The sequence below is a fragment of the Tympanuchus pallidicinctus genome, unplaced genomic scaffold (genome assembly GCF_026119805.1).
Source record: "Tympanuchus pallidicinctus isolate F22 unplaced genomic scaffold, pur_lepc_1.0 scaffold6, whole genome shotgun sequence".
In the NCBI taxonomy this organism is placed as follows: Eukaryota; Metazoa; Chordata; class Aves; order Galliformes; family Phasianidae; genus Tympanuchus; species Tympanuchus pallidicinctus.
In genome coordinates, this window is record NW_026294780.1 from 20937393 (window position 1) to 20957196 (window position 19804).

Sequence of the window (19804 nt, forward strand, 5' to 3'; positions counted from 1 at the left end):
TCCTTGACACTGTTCTCCATGGCAAAATTTCTTACTCTAACTCAGGAACTTGGATTGCTTTTTCCTACTCTTAAATCAAAACGAGAGCCTAAATCATACAATAAGTGGCTTTGTTACAAATCTCCTTGTGGTGTAGAAAGTTAAATTTTTCTTTTGCTGTCTTTTATAGCTTGTCAGTACTATCTGAAGTGGCCCTTTGTTTATAGAAATAATGCTTATCTTCCTTTCATACATGTTTTTATGGTAGTGCGGATGCCCGCAATGACACGTCATTGTTTTCTCAAATGTCCAGGTGGAACCTTTCTTTGTCACATTGTCACTGTTTGATATCAAAATCAACCGGAAGATTTCAGCAGATTTCCATGTTGATTTGAACCACAGCTCAGTACGGCACATGATAAGCAGCGCTCCTCAACAAATGATGAATGGCAGTGGTGATGGTTCACACAGGATTCAGGATGCTTATGAAACAATGTTACAGTATCCAAAGCAGGTAAGTGTTATTGAGACCTGGCTTGAATTCTGTTCAGAAAGGGAGAGTTTTCCTTAATACTTCACACAGCGTTCCATGATGTGATGTCAAATTGTATCCATTTTCCGGTTATATTTATCTTGTGTTTCTTTGTGCTTTTAGGGAATATTCTCAGTCACATGTCCTCATCCAGACATTTTCATTGTGGCTAGAATAGAAAAGGTATTACAGGGAAGTATTACACACTGTGCTGAACCATACATGAAAAGTTCAGATTCTGCAAAGGTATGTTATCTTCTTTCGTGGCACTGAAAAAATACTGAGGCAAGATTGTTTGAAATTAATAAGTATTAGTCAGAAACCTACTTCCTCCTTCATAGGTGATGATGATTTGATATAGTAAGTTCCAGTTATTAGTAGCAACTATTATTAATTGAAACTTCATTTCTAGCATGTTTTTATGAAAATTATTCAGCTTTTTTGTAACAACACTGATATATTTTTAATGTCTTTGAATAGACTGATTTAATGAAATATTTATGTGAAAACTGAGTTGAAAACTACTGAACAATGAAATGTTAAATATAGGTCAGAAATCAACTATATGCCTCTCTTAGTTAATGCATCTCATCTACTATAATAATTGTTTCTGACTTTGGCTTGGTTTTTAGTGACCATACAATACTGTAGCTTGCCTATCTACACTCCTTTTTTCTTCAGAACCATTGGGATCATTGAACCACTGCTTTTACGTTTAAAGTGCTTTGTAGGTTGGAAAGAACTCCACATCACCTTTGGAAATAAACCATTGAAACATTTTAAGTTTGCAGAGATCTAGGATGTACCATTTTAATACTTTTGGAAACATCCTAGCAAGAAGCGTTGTCAGTTACTGCTTCTTGTGTGTCACTGGAGCAACAGTGTTTTAATTTTTCTGGCTAACAGAAATGCTTAAATAGTTGGGTCAGGATGTTAACAGAGAGGGTTTTTTCGGGCAACAGTGAGTACTATTTATGTATCTCCTGTTTTCAGCTAGTGGAAAGAACAAAGGAAGGGTTAACTTTCAATCTCCCCAGGGGAGCATTGTTCTGGCCTGCAGATTTAATTCTGGCTAAGCTACATCTAAAAAACTGTATTTTTCACTTGATCTTAGTATAGAGCAGGCTACTGATTTGCTTTTCCAGGAACACTTGAGACTTTTTGTAGCTATCGTTAGAAAACAGCAGCATTGTATTTTAGGAGTCTGTTTTTGAAGTGCATACTGTTACTGAGTTAAAACAAAACTGCTACTGCTTTTTGGTGGTCTTGGGCCTGAGCCACACAGGAGGGTTAATTAAGCCCAAGCGTTTCCAAAATTTGATGCTGAGTGCTAGAATTACATTGCCCTGTGATTCAGGAATGGCCAAATAAGAACATTCATTGTTATATTAACTTGCGCTGTCCATTTCTGCTTTTCATTTGCTTATAACTTTATACAATCGAACATTTAGTTTGACTTAATTAATTAGAAACAAAAGCAGAACAGTACTGACCAGCTGTGTCAGACTCCCCCATATGTCCGTGCAATGAGCAGAATTACTACTCCAGTCAAGAAGGGAAAATGGAAGGAAAACAATCTGTAGCTAAGAAATCACTTGTTCTTCTCCCCTTTAATGCTTTCTTGTTGTTAATAAGTAATTATTTATCAAGGTTCTGTTACTATGTGTAATTTCTCCCTTTTTACAGGAAAAGATAATTGAGAGTTGACCCTAAGGGCATAGCAGTAGAAACAGTGTCAGCAGCATAGAGCAGAGATGGCTTTTCCTGCATCTAACAAATACTGTGCTCTGTACTGGCACAAGTGGGAATCTGATTTTTAGAAAAGAGAAACTCACTGCTCTCTCTGAAGGTTCTACTTCAGCTGAAATATTTTAGCTCTGTGTTGAACATCTCCAACAAGTGGGTTTCTAGCTCTGCTTGTTGGTTCAGCACAACAGAAGTTTGTTCACTTAACAGTTTACAAAAACAAACCGAACATTTTAATGAGAGCAGTTTTACAATGTGCTTGATTAAAACTGTCCATGTGATCTTCACACAACTCTTCTCTTATATGCTATATGTAGTTGAAATATAAATATTGCATCATATTTCGTTGAATTATAGGATAACTTGGGTTGAAAGGGACCTTAAAGGTCATTGAGCTCCAATCCCTCCAGCCGTGGGCAGGGTATTTTAATACTTAATCTTCAGGAATGTGTTCTCATACATTGAGTGGGTAGTGAATAGGGGAGCAAGTGGGTGAAAAATAATTATTTTTGTCTGGAGTTGCATTTCTGTCTTAAAAAGCAGTTGAATTCTGCTCTAGCTTCCATATGAGTTTTGTATATAATCAGGGACGTTCTTCTTATTAGCCATTTTTTTTTCCTTATAATGACATTAATTCTGTCACTGAAAAGTAGAATTTTAATTTGTTGATCTAAATATTCTGTTAGCATAGTTATTTAAAATATATTATAAAATCAAAAGATTTGCCTCAGATGTTGATTTGGTATTAATGAACATGTACAGTGGTTTTATAATTGGAGTGAGTTGCTTTGGTGGTTTGTTCCCTTGTTCCCAACTCACCCTCTTTTCTGAATCACTGAATTCAATCAATCTGAATCAATCACTGAAAAATATACATATTAAAGAAGGCTGAAATCAAATCACTTGAAATGTGAGATCAGCAGGCCTTGCTGAACCTGGAATGAACAGTTAAGAGGTATTTTAATTCATATGATTTATATCACTTTTGATATGTGGGTTTTTCTTGTACACTAATGGTGAAAAAAAACCATGGCTGTTTCTTTTGTCGCTTGCAGGTTGCACAGAAAGTTTTGAAAAATGCTAAGCAGGCATGCCAGAGATTAGGTCAATACAGAATGCCTTTTGCCTGGGCAGCCAGGTAAGGACAGACCTTGCCAATCTATATATCTTCCTAGCTTTTCTTTACCATTATCTTCTGCATGTCCCTTTAAAACGTAATCTGCTATAAACATTGTTTTTGTTTTACTTTGAAGTACGCAAAGATTTCTTAAAAGCAAACAAACTTTAGCTTTGTAATAGGAAGAGGTAAAAGTTTCATCACATTATTGTTCAAATTATTGAATATTGAGAACTGTTTTTCATTGTTAACATTTTGATTTTACTGAGAATTAAAAGGTTATATTAAAACTCCCTTCCAATGAAAGGAGCATTAAATACTTGGTACAAAGGAAGGTACAACGTGTTCTAATTTGTAGTAAAGGCATTTCTTCAAGAGAATTGCATTACTTGTGGTAACACGTCTGAAAGCTAATTTTGACTTTCAGGACATTATTTAAAGATGCCTCAGGAATGCTGGACAAAAATGCAAGATTTTCTCCTCTGTTCAGACAAGACAGTAATAAGCTTTCAAATGAAGACATGCTGAAATTGTTAGCAGATTTCAGGAAGTAAGTTCCATTTTCTTGCTTTATCTTATAAATAAATGTTTTGGTTATTAGATGCTTCAGTTGAAGATCATCTTCTGATGTATATATTTGTTTTCACTTCAAATATGGAAGTTGAACAAACATTCAAGGCTTGCAACATTTAGGTTTATTAGAGCAATTCTAATTGCTTTGCAAAAGCATTTCCACTTCTGTTGTGCAACAGTTAGCTAGAAGTGTATCAATTTGAGCAATCTCAAAAGGCAACAATCACAGATCTCAAAAGACATTTCCTACAGCTTCTTTGTTTCACACTTACTTATCAAATCTGATAAGAAGGTGAGGTTTGTAAGAGATATTTTAACTCCAATTTAGCAACTTTCTCAAGGTTTCATTGAAGATTACATGGCATTGAAATTGCTTGCAGTGATATTGAGTTTGAAATTAATGCAGTAAATTTGCCTGCCACAGCACTTCACTTTGAATGAAGGAAATACCTTTGGTTATTTTAGTGTCTTGTTTGTGGAACTGCATGCAGGAATTTTGGTAAGAGATTGTAACATCTAAGGCTTGAGCTATTGGAGTAAGAATCAGGACTCCAATCAGAGTAAGTGACTTTAAAGCACAGGCTAGTCTTTGGGGAAAATTTAGCAGCTGCTTCCTCTGCAGTAGTTTCAGGATGTTACTTTTGCTTGTTTCCTATTATCTTTTTTTTTTTTTTCCTGGCATTTCTGAAAGCTTTGCATATTTAGCCCAACTTTGTTTTTTTGTGTGTTTTTTTTGTCTGCTTTTCTCCGTTTCTGTAGACCTGAAAAGATGGCCAAGCTTCCTGTTATTTTAGGAAATTTGGATGTTACAATTGATAATGTGTCACCAGATTTTTCAAGTAAGTATTAATAAGTGATGTTAAATAGACATTCAATTTTTTTTCACTTCAGCTTTATATTGATTTTTGATATATTTTCAGATTATGTAAATTCATCATACATTCCCACGAAACAGTTTGAAAGCAGTACCAAGACACTAATAACATTTGAAATAGAGGAATTTGTTCCCTGTATACCAAAACACACTCAGCCGTTCACCATCTACAACAATCATCTTTATGTTTATCCAAAGCACTTGAAATATGACAGTCAAAAGTCCTTTGCAAAGGTGAGTATAGGCAAACCTATATTGTATTATTTTTTCTAGTTTGATTAAGATTGTTTATGTAATATGTTTCTCTGATAATCCTTCCAATTAATTGTTTGAGTTCTTGTTTTTAAATACTTCTTTAGGCTAGAAATATTGCAGTATGCATTGAGTTCAAGGATTCTGATGAAGAGGATTCTTTGCCTTTAAAGGTTAGTCTTTGATTTTTGTGACTGATTAAAGAAAACACAGAAGACTTAGCTAAGCAGGGTGATAATACTTGGTTGATTTATCTAGTTTGAGATGGCAGCTTTCTGTCTTTCTTTGCATTTGGCATAGAATTAACTTCTACATGATTTGCCTGATTTTGAAATAAAAGAATACTAAAGGGCATTTGCTTATTTATATCGACAAAAACTGCAAGAATAAATTATAGTGAACAAGTGGTTTTTGCCTATTCCAATACAAAACAATAAAGCTTTATATGAAATACAGAACCAAACTCTATTTGTTACTGAGCTGCCACAGTGTATACAAGTAGCTGCCTGAAAGAAAGGAAGTAGGAAAAACATAGGAGTCCTGAGGTGAGACCACTGTGTTCAGTCTGCTGCACAGCAAGGAGGCTACAGGACATGTAATCTTGTCTTTGCAAAGGGAACAAGAATGAAAGGCAGGCATTTTCAAATGACCTGCCTTTTTTTTTTTTTTCATCCAAATCATTGATTGAGTGCTTCAATCCTTCATATTGTCAACTTCACAGCAATTTAATTTAATGTTTAATATATTTATCTAAATTTCACAGTTGAAAAGAGATGAACTGGACTCAATGAGTTACCTGTTCTTAATTACTGCTAGTACATGCCTATGTTAAACTTGTGATTATTTTTTTTAAAGATCAGTACTTTTGATAGATAAAAATTACATTACAAAACACTAATTTAAGATTGCAATGCAACGTACAATATTTCAAAGTCTAGGTGAAACATCTATCTGAAATTTTCCTTTTTTTTCCCCTATTATTAGTGTATCTATGGTAGACCAGGTGGACCAGTATTTACTAGAAGTGCTTTTGCTGCTGTTTTGCATCACCACCAAAATCCAGAGTTTTACGATGAGGTAAATTACCTTTCTCAAGTCATTTCTACTGTCTTATGGAAGTTTCAAAAATACTAGAAAAGGTTTGAGCATTATGAAGGTCTTGCTAATGATTTCAGTTAAATAAGAGTCCGTCCGTTCCTCCCCCTCCGCCGTCTTTCACTGCAATAAAAATTTGCAAGTTTTATACGTGTAACTTTTGAATCTTGCTTCAAATAACACAGAAACTGGAGATTCTTCTGCGGTGGACCATGCAACCAGTATGACCTGTCACTATTCTAGGCTTACACAAAAGTTGTGATTCTTTGTATTTCAGATTAAAATAGAGTTGCCCACTCAGCTGCATGAAAAGCATCATTTGTTGTTCACCTTCTACCACGTCAGCTGTGACAATTCAAGCAAAGGGAGTACAAAGAAGAAAGATGTTGTTGAAACACAAGGTTTGTCTGCTAATGGTTTACTTTCAGTACTTCCTGGGGAGATTTTATGCAGTGTGTTTATCTTGTAAGCTATGGTTTTGTTGTCTTGATCTAGGTGATATTTTTTTATTATATTCTATTGACTGACTTGATACTGTCCCCCACGGCATCCTTATAACAAAGCTGAGGAAGTGTGGGATAGATGAGTGGACAGTGAGGTGGGTTGAGAACTGGCTGACTGACAGAGCACAGAGGGTCGTCGTTGGCGGTGCAGAGTCCGGTTGGAGGCCTGTAAGCAGCGGTGTTCCTCAGGGTGCTGGGTCCCCAGTCGGTGGTGGGTCCAGTCTTGTTCAACATCTTCATCAATGACCTTGGTGAGGGGATAGTGGCCACCCTCAGCAAGTTTGCTGATGATACGAAGTTGGGAGGATTGGCTGACATGCCTGAAGGCCGTGCTGCCATTCAGCAAGACCTGGACAGGCTGGAGAGCTGGGCAGAAAAAAACCAGATGAGGTTTAACAAAAGCAAGTGTAGAGTCTTGCATCTGGAGAGGAATAATTCCATGCACCAGTACAGGTTGGGGGATGAGCTGCTGGAGGGGAGCCCTGCGGAGAGGGACCTGGGTGTCCTGGTAGACGACAGGTTGGCCATGAGCCAGCAGTGTGCCCTTGTGGCCAATGGCTTACTGGGGTGCATTAAAAAGAGCGTGGCCAGCAGGTCGAGGGAGGTGATCCTCCCCCTCCACTCTGCCCTGGTGAGGCCTCATCTGGAGTACTGCGTCCAGTTCTGGGCTCCCCAGTACAAAAAAGACAGGGATCTCTTGGAAAGAGTCCAGCGGAGGGCCACAAAGATGGTGAAGGGCCTGGAGCATCTCTGCTATGAGGAAAGGCTGAGTGAACTGGGTCTGTTCAGCCTTGAGAAAAGAAGACTGAGAGGGGACCTGATCCAGGTCTATAAATATCTAAGGTGTGGGGGGCAGAGTGGCAAGACCAGACTGTTTTCAGTGGTGAGTGGAGACAGGACAAGGGGAAACGGCTGGAAACTGCAGCACAGGAAGTTCTGCACAAATGTGCGCAAGAACTTCTTTACAGTGAGGTGACGGAGCACTGGAACAGGCTGCCAGGGAGGTGGTGGAGTCTCCTTCTCTGGAGATGTTCAAGACCTGCCTGGATGCCTACCTGTGTGACCTGGTATAGGGAACCTGCTTTGGCAGGGGGGTTGGATTTGATGATCTCTGGAGGTCCCTTCCAACCCCTACAATTCTGTGATTCTGTGAAAGATTTCTTTAAGTATTTCTTCTATTTTAAATGTTTTTGAATGCCTGCAACGTGAAAATGTTTTCAAACTCATACTGATACAAACTCATACATATTTGCCTTTTCAATTATTTCTAATGGTGTGAGTTCAGTTCATTTGGCTATTTGACTTTTTCTGATTTATGAATTGCGTATCAGAGGTGTATGTAAGGATTTATAATAATAGATTCATAACGTATTTGAAATGATTTTTCCTTCATGTTCTATAGTTGGCTATTCCTGGCTTCCACTAATAAAAGATGGAAGAGTGGTGACAAATGACCAACACATTCCAGTGTCAGCAAATCTTCCATCAGGCTATCTTAGTTATCAAGAAGTGGGGGTTGGAAAGGTATGGTATATTAAATTGCTCTTATTTAAAAAACAAAACAAAACAACATGGAGAGAAGGATTAACTGTAGTTCCAGAATCTGATAATATTTTCATTCACTTTCTAGTGGAAGTTTATTTCTTTTATAATTGAAATGGAGTGTTTTGCCAAAGTTGCACATCTGACTTCAACAAAAAAACTAACCCCTCAAACACAGGTTGGAGACGAAACTTGTGACTAAATTCTGACTTTTAAAAGAATTTGAATCCACCTGCGCTAATGTAGTTTTTAATTTAAAGTGTTAAGTGATTATATGTGTTATTATTTAGCTGGTGTATTTAGGAAATGGGTTAGTTTCATTTTGTAGTAATAATTGAAGTTAGTAATTTTTAAATATATTAAACTATTTTCAGCTTATGAAGATATGCAAATAATCTGAAGTCCTTTACTAAATTTTTTTTAGCATTTCATGCTGTCTCCTTTCAGTAAGTCCTTTATTCCTGAAAAAGTATTATTCTCACATCTTAATTTTTGTGATCTTTATACTTCACTAGTAAAATTTATGGTTGTATTTTTCAAAGCAGAAAGCTTGCAAAATTAATGGTATTAAAAATAAAACAAAGAAGAATACAAAATGTAAAATGTGGTAGGAGATTTGATTAAGTGAATGAAATGCAGATAGAAAATTGACTCATTTTGGAGGAAGAGGCTTGAAATCAAGAGGTGCTGCTCTCCTCCTATTCTGCCACCCTTTCTTTTTTAAACTTTACTGTAAGCTTTCCAGCCATTGATGTCTTCACATCTCTCATCTTTTCATATTGTAGGTATATTTATTCTTTATGCCTCTGCTGTTCATCTCTGATCACATCCATGTGTAGGAGGTCAGGACATAGATGATTAGCCATAATTTTAGCAGTAAAGTCTCTCTCTGATTATCAGGATTTACAGCTGAGCCTTCCCATTCTCAGTTCTTTGCAAATGGAATGGGAAGGAAGCACTGCCTGCTCCCTGTCAGTAACCCGTGTTAAACCATATCAGTAGTTAATTTTTTTTTTTTAAGTTACTTTCTCTGAAAATTAGTAGCTATTTCTCTGTAGCCAAAAATTTCTCTGCACGATTTTAGGAGAGACATGAATTCTGGGACTTAAAAGTAATTTTCTTGGCCAGTAGGGAAACCACAGTGAGACTTGGAATAAACAAGAAAAACTCCAAAACAAAGAAAATAACATTCGAGTTTCATAAATGCTTTAGGTAATGTTGCCTGCATAATTTTCCTTTCTTTTCTTTTTTTTTAAATGACTTTATTCATTGTACACATTTCAACCTGTATAGAAAAAAATTGTGTCACTATAAGAAAGCACTGTCTTACTCGAGTAATACTGCTACTTTTTTTTTTTTTTTTTTTTTTTTTTTACTTCTACATGTCTGTGTTCAGCATTCTGGTCCTGAAATTAAATGGGTAGATGGAGGCAAACAACTGTTAAAAATATCCACTCATCTAGTGTCAACTGTGTATACTCAGGTGAGTTACAAAACAAATTAGAGTTCTAGGAATAATGTATGATTGTTAAATTCAATATGCTGCTGTCTTACCATTCTTGCCTCCTGGACTGCCTCTGTGGTTTCTTTTTTTCACATCAGCTGTGAAAAGCAGCAAATGTTGAACTGTGAGTCAGTTGCCTAATGTCAGCCATTCCAATCTGAGTCTTCTGGTTAGATGAGGGGTTGTAGTTGTCTGCAGGATATTTAGTGGCATGTTGCAAATCAATGAGTCCTGTTATGACTACTCGTAAAATAGATAATCAAAATTGAGGGAAACGTGTTTAAAAACACACGTAGAATGGTTTGGATTGGGGGGACCTTAAAGATCACCCAGTTGGAACCCCTCTGCCATGGGCAGGACTGCCAACCACTAGATCAGGCTGCCTCCAGCCACATTCAACCTAGCCTTGAACACCTCCAGGGATGGCGTATCCACAGTTTCTTGGAGCAACCCATTTCAGTGCCTCACTACCTTCATAGTGAGGAATTTATTCCTTTTATCTAATATAAATCTCCCCTTTTTCAGTTTAAAGTCATTCCCCCATGTCCCTTCACTACCTGCCCATGTAAAAATTTGGTTTCCCCCCAGGTAAGTACTGGAAGACCACATCAGGTTCCCCCTAGAACCTTCTCTTCTCTGGGCTGAACAAGCCCAGTTATCTCAGCTTTTCTTCATAGGAGTAGTGCTCCAATGTTATATGGAGACAAAGTTAGTCTTCAGAAGTAGCACACTTAGATACAGCTTCCAAAATTATGTACACCAATGTGAATTTATATATATATACACATTCTAATGTGTTCTGTTAAGAATTACGGAAAGCAATATTAAGTACTGTTGAATTTGTGTTTCTTTTTTGTCATTCTCAGGACCAGCACTTGCATAATTTTTTTCAGTACTGCCAGAAAACTGAATCTGGAGCTCGTGCACTAGGAACAGAACTTGTAAAATATCTCAAGGTATAAAATGGCACTGGATAACAGATTATGCTATTGATTTATACTTTTGTAAAACCTATGAGCCTCAGACATTATCTGGGTCTCATTTATGGAATATGTAAGTATGGACAGAAGAAAAGATGCTTCCTAGACCAGATGAATGTGTATTATAAGATGAAACCAGAAGGAAATGAGATGGTATTGGTTAGCATTATGGCTGATAATTTCAGAATACCAGTGGCTGTCGAATTAATTCAAACATGAGAATGGAGAGGAATTGATAACTGTTTTTTTTTAAAGTTTTGTTTAGAAAGTCCCAAGTGTCATGTCTATAGTTCTCTTAAGATTAGATCAACAGAATACACGCTTCCCACAGCAATTTCATCTTTACCAAGTAGGCCATATTCTTAGTGTGGAATCCCAAATTCAGTCATCTTACAATCCACATCAGGTATCACAAGTAACTTCAGGTTTTCTGGGACACAAGAGTTCATGTAATTAAATGCCATCTGTTCATAAACTAGATTGTCTGTTACACTTATGTAAGAGCTTAACATATTGAATATGGTACACCACTTCAACTGTACTTGCTTTGTGATCTTGGTTACATCAAAATCCTGGTTCTGAGCAATCTTCCCTTCCCTAAAACTTCAGGACACTCTACGTATACCTGACAGCAGGTGCTACCAAGGGTGTATAGTGTCTTGGTTAGATCATGTCTTGGCAAAATCCCTGGGTCAGAATATTGCAACAGCAGAGTTTGTTTAAACCTCTTGCTTGTCATCAAATACATGGATGCTCTCACTACACAGTTTGAATGTGTCCCACATCACTACATTATGCATCATATAGACTTTGTTCCACTTGCTTTTATTCACTGCTACCTTTATCTTCAGTGGTAAATACAAACTACCGCTATCCTCAGTTCCTGCAGGCCAAATTTCTGTTTAGCCAGGCTTCCCAGGGGGCCAGATACTTTTTACTTTTACACACAGAGAACTTAAATAGCAAGCAATATTTATCTCCTCCACTAAGTCAGTAATATTGTGCCACTGGTAAAGTGGCTGTGTTGAACATGACAACTGTTCTCCTGTTTGTTCTATCTGTTCTTCCCCTCCCTAACAATATTTTACATAAATTCATCTAACATTTCTGATTAGAATTTCAGAAACTCACCTGACTCAAGATTTTAATATGCTCTCCTTCATATTTTATGAGTCCAAACATCACTTAATAATGTCTCAGAAGTTGATGTATTTTCTTGAAGTTCCCTGCACAGCTGCCAGAGATATCAAAGGGGCACAGCTACTAGCCATCTCAGTGTAACTGGATAATCAAAGGCATCATCAGCTTACAAGTCAACTTCTGGTAGAGTTCTATTTAAAACAGCATCCTACCGAAAAAGGTCTGCATTCTGGACAAAAGTGTGATCTGAAATTCTATTCACATGTTTACCCTGTACTGATATTCAAGGCTTACAGAAAACATAATGCGCAGCACTGTGTTGTTTCCAATGGAAATCTAAGTGCTTGCAGGAAGGAAGACTGCTTCAAGTCCTGAATGTGCATATAGGCAAACATTCAAAGACAAACAGCAACTTAACAATAAATGAAATTGTTTGAAATATGTTGTCCATATGCATGTTCAGCAAATGTGCTTCCCCTGTGACCCCAACAGACGTTTAACTCTAGAAAATTTTGTTGCATAAAACTGTATAGGATGAATTGCCATATACTGTCTTGTATAGCGTAGACAATCGTCCAGACATATGTTGCGTGTGATATAAAGCAGAGGATTTCCAAGTGAAATCTTTTTCTCTAGGTACTGCAAAGAGTCTGTGCTCTCAAGTCTGTGCATATGCAAAATGGACAACATATCTTGAAGAAATTGAATTGTTAGTAGTTACCAGTCTCTAGTTTCCAGAATTAGGTAGTTTGGGACTACATAGCAAGACAAATTAGAATGACTAACAAGTATAACTTCTATTACAGTTATCACTGCAGGTAATGCAGTGACAGGTAAGCAATCTGTATGTTTTTGTGGAATTTCTATTTGCTAAGTGTCTGCAATCGTGGATGAAACAGCAAAGTATGTTAGACTGTAAGTTTAACCTTGCTGTGTTACGCAGTTAATAATTTCAATAAAACAATAAGTAGTATGCATGTAAACTGAAAAGCTGACATAACATTTCTAAAAATGTTTTTAATAAAACTCAATTTAAGTTACTTGAACATTGAAAATATTTACCAAACATTTATGTTGGAAACTTCTCAATTGTCTTCTTTGTAATTACATTTCAAGTAATCAACACTAAATAACACAGTTTTTGGAAGACTTGCGGTCAGTTTTCTAGTTTCAGAACTTGTGATTTGTAGTGTCCCTATTACAAGGTAATGATACTACTGTTGCTTTCTTTCAGAGTCTTCATGCTATGGAAGGCCATGTGATGATAGCTTTCCTGCCAACTGTTCTTAACCAGTTGTTTAGGGTTCTTACTAGAGCAACCCAAGAGGAAGTTGCAGTCAATGTGACAAGGTAAAGAATTTGAAGTGCGACACAGAATTTAAATGATGACTGGCTTGTCACAGGTTTATAACTGAATAATGTTTTTCTATTGCAATCACGGTGTTTCTGTGATATTTTACTAGGTTTTTGTTTCTGACTTCTATTTAGGGTCATTATCCATATTGTTGCTCAGTGTCATGAAGAAGGCTTGGATAGCTACTTAAGGTCTTATGTCAAGGTAGGCAAAGTTTCAAAAGTCAGTTAAAAGTAAATAAACTCTAAAAGAAGTATATATATATATATACATATATATATGTGTATATATATAGATGTACCTGTTTAACTTCAATTGTTTTACATTATGTCAGTTTCTATTCTGTTCTGTTTTTCCTCCCAAAGTATGCTTATAAAGCTGAACCCTATGTTGCTTCTGAGTATAAGACAGTACATGAAGAACTGACAAAGTCTATGACAACAATTCTGAAGCCATCTGCTGACTTCCTTACAAGCAACAAGCTACTTAAGGTATATATTGAGCTATACTTTTTACTGTGTGATCTCATCTGATCATAACTGAAAATTAGGAACAAATTTTGTTGAAGTAATTGTTCAATGCATGTGTCAATTTTACAGAATATTTTCTTTTCTCTGCAGTATTCATGGTTTTTCTTTGAAGTTCTGATAAAATCAATGGCTCAGCATTTGATAGAAAATTCTAAAGTGAAGGTATGTCAACTTCTGCAAAATGAAGTTATTATAATAGCAATGTATGCAGTGTCTTCTTTCTTTCATCACATTTTTACTACATATTAGAAGAAAAAGACTTAAAATATAGTTTCTACCGTAAGAAAAGGAGAGAGACAGAGAGAGCAAAGCAGGGGAAAATATTATAGGGCTATGTAGGAAACTATAAAGGACAGAAGTCCTTTGATCTGTTCCCTGTTAGAAGGATCTTCATAAATCACTAGACCTTTTAGTAAGATCATTTAATATTTGTGGTGCAGTGACTTTGTAGGTGATAGTCAACACTATTAACTTTGATGCAAGCAGTGCTGTTCTGCTCCCAAAGAAGTAAAATTGCTTCTGATAGGCTTTTGGTGATACCAAATCATGTATTTCACTGGTAGGCCAATAGTCATGACAGAAAGAACAGTTGAACTCACCCAACTGATGAAGGGGCTCTGTGACTACACAACCCCCATCTGAAGAGCACAGATGCAAATAATTTGCCTGTGCTCCCTGAGCTAGCCACACCTCTTTACCAGGTGCTCAATCACCAGTTCAAGTTCCCATGCAACTACCCAAAAATATGGTGCTCTTTGTGAGCTGCATTGTAGCTGTGGTATTAAATGACTTGAGTTTAGTGGAAAATGCAGTTTAAGACCATAAACCTTGTATTTTAAGGCTGTTTAATCTAGAAATAGGTATTTAGCTGGGTAGTGGAACAAGGCATTTAAGTGGTGCTAGTGCTACATTGACAGAGTAAGCCTTTATCACTGGCTTCAAATAAACACTCTAGGGAATTATGACAAGTATCTTCTTTAGGATTTTTTAAAATACAAATATATGCACAAGAGAGCTTCTGTGCACGTAGTGTAGTGAATCCTTCTGGATTTAAGATATCAGACTTCTTGCTCATGTGTTAACTGAACAGTTGTTAGGAAATTCCTAACAATTTCTACCAAAAAGACAAAGCTTATCAACTACTAGTCAACAAAAATGCTGTTAATTTAAACAAAGTGAGTAAATTATTCAGATATTCTTCTTTTTTTCTGCTTCAGCGATATCTGTTCAGAGACAGCAGAATCTACAAATTTAGATTTCTTTTACCGATTTGATGTTCCTTCAGGAAAGAGTTTTTACCTCAGTTCATTCTTTGAATTAGGTATTTCTTATTTCATGGCAGTGTATTTTGAGTTTATAATTACTTAATTATATTATTTAATTAATAAATTAAATGGAAATGAACAATTGATGAAGCAGAAAACATGTGTTTTGTTTAATATTGAAAATTTCCAGAGATGTCTGGTATTGAATTAGAATTGTATAATTTAAAAGATGATATTGGAAATAAAATCATAGAACCATAGAATATTCCAAGTTGGAAGGGACTCATGGAGTCACAGAGTCCAACTCCCAGCTCTGCACAGGACCACTCAAAAATTAGACCAAATATCTGAGAGCAATGTCCAAATGCTTCATGAACTCCAGCACTTGGGACAGTAACTTTGCTCTACCTGCTAGCAATCCATACTTGATGCATCCCAGCATACACTTGTCCTTCCTGGCTGTCTAGGCACACTTGCTGTCAATAATGACTCCCAGATCCCTTTCAGCAGCTCTGCTCTCTCCAGTGTTGCATCCACCATATCTCTGTGTATAGCTAGGGCTGTTCCTTCCCAGGTGCAGAATCCAGCACTTGCTCTTGTTAAACCTCATGTGGTTTGTGATTGCCCAGCTCTTTAATTTGTCTACATCTCTCTGGAAGGCATCTCCATTCTCAACAGAGTCGGCGGCTCCTCCCAATTTATTATCGTCATCAAACTTGCTCAGAATGCCCACATCCAAGTAATTTATGAAAATGTTAAAGAGAGCTGACCCTAAAATGGAGCTCTGGGGAACCCTACTAGTGTGTGGCCACCAGCCTGAAGCAAACTCATTTACTCTTAACTGGGCCCATCAGCCAATTGCTCATTCATCTTAATATGTTTTTGTCTATCTATATGCTGGAAAGTTTTTCCAGAAGGATACTGTGAGAAACAATATCTGAAACCCAAAAGGTAACATCAACTGGCTTCCCTTAATCAACTAAATGGATGACTGTCATAAAATGAACTTAAACTTGTTAAACAGGACTTGCCTCTCACAAACTCATGTTGGCTGTGACCAGTGACTGCACTGTTCTTCAGGTGTTTTTCAAGAACTCCCTCAGTAATTTTCTCCATAATTTTACCAGACACTGAAGTGAGACTGACAGGCCTATAATTACTAGGATCATCTTCCCTTTCTTGAAAATTGGAACAGCATTTGCCAGCTTCCAGTCAACTGGGACCTCTCCAGATTTGCAAGACTGCTGGAAAATAGTTGGGAGGTCTCACAATGACATCAGTTAGCTCTGTGTCCCTGCTTAAAAAGTGACCATTCTCATCAAGTAACAGACCAGGGTTCTCTCTGGTCCTCCTTCTGTTCATGTTTTTTTTTCATGGTTTTTTTTTTTTTTTTCACAAAAAAAAAAAAAAACAATCTTTTTTTTATGGTCTCCCACACTGTTGGCCTGCTTCAACTCTAACAGCTTTAGCCAAACAAATTTTCTCCATACGAAGGTGAACGTTATCCTTCTAGTCTTCCCACTTGCATAAAAAATGAAATGAAAAATGCAAGGTTTTTCAGGGGTACTTACCTGGCAGTCCTGTCAGTACTTTTTATATTCAACTTGGAGCAGATGTGATTTTTCTAATTACGTAATGTGGTGTAGCTGGGAAAGCTTTTTGAAACATGACATGTGAAGCTTGTTTATCTAGAGGACATATGCTGAGTTTGGTACATAATATTCTGGAAAAACAATGACATTGTGTACTAAACAGAATTTATATAATTTTTCCTGATACCAACAGACCTACACAAATCTTCACAAGTTTGGCAACAGCACACTGGTTTGAAAAAAGCTACAGAGAAACCACTAACTTGTTCTCATGCAAACCCATTCCCTTAATTTAATTACAAATTTCTTTCAAGAATGATTATATTTTTAAATTGAAATCAGATGGTAGATAAATAAGTATGGTAGAATATAATCTTTTTTAAAGGAGGAATCTGTGTAAACAAACAGAAGAGAAATGCAACTCACTTCTCAGAATGACTGGACCAATGTCCGTGGTTTTAGCATTCTCTCCATTAATCTGCATCTCTTACATGGTGAGCTGCCATGGCTACCATTGATGAGAGTTCACATTACTAAAAGTTTTATTATTATTTATTTCTTCCACAAGTGACTCATCTGCTCAAAGCTGATGAACCTTTACTGACCCATGTGATCCTACAAACAAATTATATTTGGAGAGCACCAGCACATGCATCTAAGGAACAAATCCAATTTAACAAGATTTTCATTTTGGGGAAAACAAATTGGTAAAGGAACAGTATGTCAGCAACAGATGCCATAGATACGTAGATTTGATTACTTGGTACAGCATGATCATAAATAAGGCAGACTGAGCAAATATTGCTCATGAGAAAACATGAATTTTCAAAGTACTGACTGCTGATTCATTTTATTTATGATTCCACATTGCCAGAAAGAATTAGGTAGACCACAAAAATGCAATCCAAGTACTGATGGCACTTTTCACTTTTTAAGAATCTTCATTCTATAAAGAAGCACAGTGATTTCATAGATTTTAGTAGGTTCTATAGATGTAAATCTAAGATGGTGCTATAGAGACTGCTATAGAGATTTTCATATATAGCACTGAAACTACCAAAATGTTGCTATATTTTTTAATTAGGACTTTTAGATGTTGCTGTAGAAGTGTATAGTAATCATACTTAATTTAAAACAAACTAACTGAACTTGATACTGGAAAATATTTTTCCATTTTATATTTGTTTACAATCCTTGCTGTACCAGTTTACTATTGAACTTCATTTAGATGCAGATTGTTTCTATTCTGTATCACAGAATCACAGAATGGCTTGGAAGGCTTAAGAAATCATGAAGTTCCAGCTCCCGGGCCATGGGCAGGGTTGCTGCACACTAGGCAATTGGATTGGTTCCTGTGCCTCACCACCCTCATAGTGAAATATTTAATCTACTTCTCTCCATTTGTTTAAAACCATTTCAGTTGTCCTATCTCTACCTGCTTATGTAAGAAGTTGATCTCCCTCCCGTTTATAAGCTCTCTTTAAATACTGGAAGGTCGCAGTGAGATCTCTCTGGAACTTTCTCTTCTCCAAGCTAAACAAGCTCAACTTCATAAGACTTTTTTCGTAGGAGAGATGCTCCAGCCCTATGATCATCTTTGTGGACCTTTTCTGGACCCGCTTCAGCAGCTCCACATTTTTCTTGTGCTGTGGTTCTCAGGCCCAGATAACAGTGGAGCTCACAAGGGCAGAGTAAAGAGGGACAACCACCTCGCTTTGGCCCTGCTGGCCACCCTTCTTTTGATGCAGCCCAGGATACTGTTGGCCTTCCAGGCTGCAAGTACGCCACTGCTCCCAAGTTGTTCTCCACAGGGCTGCTCTCAATGACTTCTCCAAGTCTGCAGACATATCTGGGATTGCCCCAACTCAAATTCAAGTTCAACGCTTCAATAGGAACAAATTCTCTTAACGTGCACTTTTTAGATTCTAGTGCACTCCTGTATACTGCTCTGAACTGCTGTTCATAGAATCATAGAATCAATCATAGAATCATAAAATGGCCTGGGTTGAAAAAGACCATAATGATCATCTAGTTTCAACTTTTCTGCTATGTGCAGGGTCACCAACCACCAGACCAGGCTGCCCAAAGCCACATCCAGCCTGGCCTTAAATGCCTCCAGGGATGGGGCATCCACTGTTCTTTCTCATTCCTCACCTGCAGTACTATGAAATAAGGTTCATTGCTAAAAAAAAACCTGCTGGAGTGAACTTCATGGTGGATGTTTGTCGTTTTCTCCACATTAGATGTTAAAAAAATTTCACATCTTTTAAGAACTAACCTCACTTTCATCTTCTCTGTGATGTGAAAGAAAAAGAACAGAGCTCACCTCTTGTTTGCAAGTATTCTCATTTCCAGACATCACTTTTTGTTTTAGAGCTCCTCAAAATACCAAACATTATTGTACTAGCTTTTTTTTCCTGTCCTATTGGCTAAACTAACAAACAGAACCTATTCTGGTATTTCCTGCTTAGGAGATTGGATAAAATGCTGCACTTACAGGTGTAGCAAAATTATTTCTATAGCAAGATTTTTATGATATTTAGAAAGAAATACTGTCCAGTAAAAGCTGACTTACAAAAATATTGATTGACTAGCATACCTACCACTGGAAATATTTAATTTGTAAATGTTATATCATTCATGAATGCTGTTGATGTTTATACAGGGATCTTTTCAGCCTTAACATTTAGCAACCTAATTTTTCAAAAAGATAGAACCAGAGACTTTGGAGCACAGTTCAGACACAAAGAGCAAATTGTATAATTGTTGATTTATGTAGTTCTTGTTCTTTAATCATGTCTTGTTCTGCCTAGGAGTGTCACTTTCAGTTTAGTTCAAAAAAGTATACAAGTAACAAAGTATTCAAAGCACTTGGATATTTTTATTTGACAGTTTTCATAAAGAAAAGGCAGAATGACTGTACAGTTAAAACAGTTTTTGTCTAAGCCAGCTTCTCCTTCAGCCCCACCCCACCAGTCATTAAGAGCCTTTAGACAAAATGCAGTTTAGTGAAGACTATAAGATGTGGTGAAAAAAAGAGGGTCTACAGTGGCAAAATGCTGAAGAGAACTCAATGAGCAATACCAGTTGATAAAATCATTGATAAATATAATGTGCACAGTCACCAGAAACAAGTAGATCATGAATGTAGAAGAAATCTGCTAAGACAATTGAAGCTAAAAAACTTAAAAGCAAGGGAAAACAATTCTGAGGGGAAACTTAGAAA

The 19804-nt window shown here is 36.8% G+C and overlaps 1 protein-coding gene across 11 annotated transcripts in view; it reads left to right on the top strand.

Moving 5' to 3' along the window:
• LOC128092197 (dedicator of cytokinesis protein 9) overlaps positions 1-19804 on the top strand; it is a 120241-nt gene that overhangs the window by 59660 nt on the left and 40777 nt on the right. For all 11 annotated transcript variants that reach the window (XM_052705790.1, XM_052705799.1, XM_052705793.1 and 8 more), the window contains exons 12-27: positions 293-493; positions 635-757; positions 3313-3395; positions 3802-3924; positions 4707-4786; positions 4868-5055; positions 5181-5246; positions 6058-6150; positions 6446-6569; positions 8074-8195; positions 9610-9696; positions 10584-10673; positions 13072-13187; positions 13326-13395; positions 13557-13682; positions 13812-13883. In XM_052705790.1, the coding sequence (XP_052561750.1) occupies positions 293-493; positions 635-757; positions 3313-3395; positions 3802-3924; positions 4707-4786; positions 4868-5055; positions 5181-5246; positions 6058-6150; positions 6446-6569; positions 8074-8195; positions 9610-9696; positions 10584-10673; positions 13072-13187; positions 13326-13395; positions 13557-13682; positions 13812-13883 (1764 nt within the window). The remainder of the gene's footprint in view (positions 1-292; positions 494-634; positions 758-3312; positions 3396-3801; positions 3925-4706; positions 4787-4867; positions 5056-5180; positions 5247-6057; positions 6151-6445; positions 6570-8073; positions 8196-9609; positions 9697-10583; positions 10674-13071; positions 13188-13325; positions 13396-13556; positions 13683-13811; positions 13884-19804) is intronic.